Source organism: Otolemur garnettii, unplaced genomic scaffold, assembly GCF_000181295.1.
Source record: "Otolemur garnettii isolate 467f Iridium unplaced genomic scaffold, OtoGar3 scaffold00008, whole genome shotgun sequence".
Taxonomy (NCBI): Eukaryota; Metazoa; Chordata; class Mammalia; order Primates; family Galagidae; genus Otolemur; species Otolemur garnettii.
In genome coordinates, this window is record NW_003852403.1 from 17,538,547 (window position 1) to 17,544,248 (window position 5,702).

The 5,702-nt window shown below is 43.5% G+C and overlaps 1 protein-coding gene across 2 annotated transcripts in view; it reads right to left on the reverse strand.

Moving 5' to 3' along the window:
- The window catches only part of SIRT1 (sirtuin 1), a 29,232-nt gene extending 23,832 nt beyond the window's left edge, over positions 1-5,400 (reverse strand). Inside the window, exons 1-3 of one of the 2 annotated variants that reach the window (XM_003783620.1) lie at positions 4,939-5,400; positions 3,124-3,240; positions 1,225-1,466 (exon numbers count right to left, since the gene is read on the reverse strand). In XM_003783620.1, coding sequence (XP_003783668.1) covers positions 1,225-1,466; positions 3,124-3,240; positions 4,939-5,353 — 774 coding nt within the window. In that variant the 5' untranslated portion in view covers positions 5,354-5,400. The remainder of the gene's footprint in view (positions 1-1,224; positions 1,467-3,123; positions 3,241-4,938) is intronic. The other variant, XM_012801448.2, reaches the window with a different exon arrangement.
- Positions 5,401-5,702: the final 302 nt, after the last annotated feature.

A 5,702-nucleotide genomic window follows, 5' to 3' on the forward strand; every position in this document is an offset into this window, starting at 1 on the left:
AGCCCAGGAGTTGGAGGTTGCTGTGAGTGTGATGCCATGGCACTCTACCCAGGGGGATAGCTTGAGGCTCCGTCTCAAAAAAAAAAAATAATAATAATAATATTTCAATTCTTGTTTAAAAAATAGCACTGGTTATTATGCTTTTTCTACAAATAAACTCTGACATTTCAAATATGGATTTCAGAAGTTTTTGCTGTTTCATAATTTTACCAAAGTTGACTTCTATTTGACCTCCTGAGTAAAACTTGTCTAATCACATCTGTGAGCAATACAGATGTTCATTTAGATTACATAACACCTTTTCACAATTCAAAATGGCAGAAAATAGGACTAAATTTTACACCAGCAGTTGCTCTAATTGTTAACACATCAAGTACAGAGTACATTATATACAGTTCCCAATAGCCCTAAGGTGATCAAATATAACATGTCAAGTCACCACAATCATATCATCTTAACTTTAAAATGAAGGGAAGGTAGAAATCTGTTACCTTCCCAACACTGGGTTTTTCACTTGTGAATGCCAATTAGATTCTTGGTTTCTCCACGAATATGGAATAAATATCCAATTTCTTTATCAGACTCTTACATACCTTAAGAAAAGCAGAATTATAATTCCCTGCATCTCCTTTAGGAGCTGTAATACAGGGTGGACATAAAGTTCGTGTGCAATTTAACTCTACTTATGCACTGTGCTAGAAATAAAGAAAAGCTGGCCAGGCACGGTGACTCACGCCTGAATCCTAACTCTCTGGGAGGCCGAGGCCGAGGCCGAGGTGGGTATCTCCTGAGCTCAAAAGTTCACCACCAGCCTGAGCCAAAGTGAGACGTCATCTCTAAAACTGTGGTAAGTGCCTACAGTTCCAGCTACGTGGGAGGCTGAGGCAAGAGAATCACTTGAGCCCAAGAGTTCAATGTTGCTGTGAGCTATAATACCTTAGCACTCCATCAAAAGTGACAAAATAAGACTCTGTCTCAGAAAAAAAAAAAAAAGAAAGAAAGAGAAGTTAATACTTTTTAAGGTTGCTTAAGAGGTTCTAAAAATCTGAACTTATTAAGCAACTGCTGCTGCACTCGGTTTTTGGCAGTTTCCAAACATCAGTTATCACATAAGGATAAATTCTTCTAAACTATTTATTTGGAAGACATTTCTTATTTGGAAAAGACTTATGATGGCCATATACCACTTCCCTCTTTTAGGAGCATTTTATACATCTTACATACCCCAGCTCCAGTTAGAACTATAATTTTTTTGCACTCTTGCAGTAATTTCACAGCATCCTCAATTGTATTAATATCTTTTCTTTTCTTCCTTTTTGGTGGTTCTGATAGGATATTAATAACAATCTGCCATAGTGTCATATCATCCAATTCAGGTGGAGGAATTGTTTCTGGTAGTAAATCTTTAAGAATCGTTCGAGGATCAGTACCAATCATGAGATGCTGCTGCACAAAAGTATATGGACCTATAGTAAGGGGGGGAAAAAAGACTTAAATATACTTTCAAGTAGTTTAAAATCTCACCATTTATTTTCTGAAGTTATGAGTTAAGCAATCTGTAAGGTTTTAAAGAGTCAAACTGATTAACTACCAGAATTAAATGTTTAAAATCTAGAAACATACACCATAATTAATAACAAAATTACAAAAGGGTTCTACAAATCAATACGGAAAAGATCTTACCAGTCCTGAAAAGTCTATACTATTATTAAGATCACAGAGGAAAAAGAAATGGAAATCTGTAACTACTATTGTTTAAAAATTTTTTCAGTAATAATCTTCACTTTGATCTTAAACCAATCTCCCAAAATGGTTATAATGCTGATGTTGAGAATAATTTTCTATTGCCCAAGTTGCTTAGATCTGTTTCCAAGACTGAGAAAACCAAAAACATAATATTATAGACACCAAAGAGAACTAATAATTATCACTATATTTAAATAGCCAAGCCATTCAAAAGAGTAAAAACTAAAAAAAGATCCATTAAGATAGTTATACCTCTGCTATAAAAATCTAATAGTGTTCTCTATTTCAAAATACTTTCCCAATGTGCTCAAATATTTAACTTTAAATATAAGTATTTTATAAATTGAGTACAAACTATATGCTGGGCAACTTTTTAGCACTGACAAAATAGTAATAACTTGTCAGTCAAAACCCTGACTCCACTGTGCTCATATTCCAGCACAGGAAACAAGACAATTTAAAAAACAAGATGTAGGCTGGGTACCGTGGCTTAGGCCAGGAATTCCAGCACTTTGGGAGGGCAAGGCAAGAAAGATTGCTTGAGTTCAAGAGTTTGAGGCTACAGAGAGGTATAATGACACCACTGCACTGTAGCCTATGCAACAGAAAGCCTATCTAAAAAAACAAACAAACAAAAAACACAAGATACAGAGTTTAGGAACTGCTAAGTATAAAATAGAAAGTGAGGAGGAAGACACTAACTGGAAGAATACGCCATGAAGAGAGTTCGAGTGAAAAGAACCTTTGAGGACTTGGCCGTTTGAGAAATAGCAGAGGCTAGCTTCATGGGCCTGAGCTGTTTAAAAACAGAAAAAAGGCTGGGCACAGTGGCTTGCACCTATAATCCTGGCACTCTGGGAGGCTAACGTGCATTACCTGAGCTTAGGAGTTCAAGACTAGCCTGAGCAAGAGCAAGACCTAATCTCTACTAAAAATAGAAAAACTTTGAGTGGCGCCTGTGGCCCAAGGAGTACGGCACTGACCCCATGTACCAGAGGTGACAGGTTCAAACCCGGCCCCGGCCAAAAACTGCAAAAAAGTAAAAATAAAAAAACTAGCCAGGTGCTACAGCAAGTTCCAGCTACTGAGAGGCTGAGGTAGGAGAATCACTTGAGCCCAGGAGTTTGAGGGTGCTGTGAGCAATGACACAACATCATTCTACCCAGGGTGACAGAGTAAGACTCAGTCTTCAAAAAAAAAAAAAAAAAAAAAAACCACACACACAGCACTAGATTTTCCTTATAAAAATATACTGACATTAAACCTCACCATATAGGTTAAGGAGGCTAAGAATTAAAAGCTGGCATAAAAGAAAATGCAAAAAAAAAAAAGCATCTACTCTTTAGCTAAAGCTGCACAGCTAGCTCTGAGCCATACCTATCCGTGGCCTTGGCGTCCAATCACTAGAACTTGCATGTGAGGCTCTATCATCCTCATCACTTTCACAGGAATGAAAGCCATTAGTGATAATTTCATCACCAAACAGAAGGTTATCTGCAAAAGAAATCAAAACTAAGTCAAAGCTGCTGAAACAATCCACATTGGGCCAGGGTGCAGTGGCTTCAGATTATAATCCTAGCACTCTGGGAGGCAGGATCCCTTGAGCTCAAGTGTTCCAGACCAGTTTGAGCAAGAGTAAGACCCATTTCTACTAAAAATAGAAAAATTAGCTGGGCATTGGGGCAGGTGCCTGTCCTACCTGCTAATGGGGAGGCTGAGGCAGGAGGACTGCTTGAACCCAAGAGTTTGAGGTTGTTGTGAACTAGGCTGACACCATGGCACTATAGCCTGGGCAACAGAGAGAGACTCTGTCTCAAAAGAATAAATAAAACAAAAATAAAACAAAATGTATTAAGTCTTATATAAAGGGTTATGATGCAACCGTTTTCACTGAATAAAGCACTAAACATTTCTACTGCATGTGTAAAGAATGCCTATAGGGTCAGAAGCAGTTACCTCATTTTCAGGAATTCTACTCTGAATGAAAGTTTCATCCAAAATCTAGAAATAAAGTTTACATTTAAAAATCAAAACAGAAAAGGTAGTCATCTAGTTAGCTCGAATTTATCAATCACAAATAATGCACTTCATGAAACCTCTCAAATAGACTTATTCAAAAATGTCACTCAAATAAACCTATTACTGTTTTTAACTCTTACATAATACTCGACATATTAAGTTATCTTTGCATTACTCATTTCCGCTACTAGTGAACATTGGTATTATATATTAAGTAAACAGTCAGTATTAGATTGTTTCTTAAAACTAGGGACTGTTTTAATAATGCAGTCCCTAATGTGTAAGTTATTATTTTTATTTGACAGATGGCCACATGGCCCACCAAACAAATGTAACACAAATATTGACAGACACCTTAGATCAAAAATATGAAATCTCCCGCTCCGCCTCTGCTTCTGTGGGCCAAAAATGACAATTTGCTTCAAGACTACAAAAAGACATACAAAAAAGATCAGATTTAACCTAAAAACCATTACTATATAAGAACATGATTAGAAAAAAACCAGTATTCATATAAACTACTCTAAAAAGTTCTATCGCTCTCCCACGTCCACTATTAACTGCATCACAGAAGGAGCAATGTCTTTAGAAACAGCCACGTTCCCCAAATTCTGCAGGCTGACTTTAAAAACACCTAAGCTCTTATAAAACGTGTAACTTCTAGCTGAAAAATACCGACTCTCCAAAAAAAAAAAAAAAAAAAGAAAGAAAGAAAAGCCAAGCACAGGTGTCAGTTTGCAAAAGCAATTGAAAAGGCCACAAACGGGACAGCCAAAAGTTGCATATTTCAGCGAGTTCTGGAGCTGGAGGTGTGGGAATAAAAGGAAAAACTACCTTTAACAAAAACAATGCTAAAAAAGCAGGAGAGAAAAGAAAACTTATTTTAGTGTAACTCCGAAAACCTCCTCACTGGCGGCTGCGCAAAAACGCAAGGCCGCCCAGACGGGCCACAGATGGAGGAGGGAAAGGAGAGAGAGAGAGTCCGCGAGCAGCTCTCGCAGCAGGGCCAGCAGCCGCGGAAAAGCTCAGCTGTGCAGAGGACCGTGCCGGGGAGGACGCCACAGAGCCAGCCCTGAGCCCCGGCCAGCCCCAGACACCCCCACCCCACGCCAGGAGGGGCCCCGGGGGAGGGAGGAGGGGATGCGTAGTACTGGCCGCCCGCGCCCTGCGCACCTCGGTACCCAATCGCCGCAGCCGCCTCTTCCTCCTCCTCGCCCTCGTCGTCGTCGTCATCGTAGAAGTCGTCGGCCGGCAGCGGCTCTCGGGATAGGCCCTGCGGGCCCGGCCCATTGTCTCCTTCTCTGGCCGCCGCCGTCGCCTGGGCCTCTCGCTCCCCGCCTGCTCCCTCCGCCTCCCGCCACAGCACCGCCACCGCCGCCGCCGCCGGGCAGCCCCCGGCAGCCGCTGGCGCCTCACGCTCGGGGGCCGCCCCGCCGGGCTCGCCCGGGCTCCGTTCGAAGCCGAGACCATCTCTTCGCGGCCTCTTACGGAACGGCTCCTCTGCGGGCGGCGATGCGGCCTCCTTCTCGGCCGCCACCGCTGAGGGGGAGCCGCCGGGCTGAAGGGCGAGCGCCGCCTCGTCCGCCATCTTCCAACTGCCTCTCTGGCCCTCCTCCCTCGCCTCCTCTGCTCCCGCTCGACGCGCGGCACTGGCGCCCCCGCGGCTCCGGCTGCGGGAGATTTAAACCCCGTCACGTGACACGCCCCCTCGCCGCCCCCGCCCTCCTGCCGCTCGCGCTGCTCCCGCCACCCACGCGGGCCGGGCCACAACACTGCGGGTCACGTGCCGGGTGGGGGTCGGGGCGTCTCCCGCTCCGCCTGCGCCCGGAGGAAACGCTGCCCGGGCGGCCGCGGCCCCGCCCCTCTGTGGCGGGCGTGCAGTGCAGCCAAACTCTCCCTTCGGCCGCTGTCTCAACTTCTCTTTCAAACTGACCTCA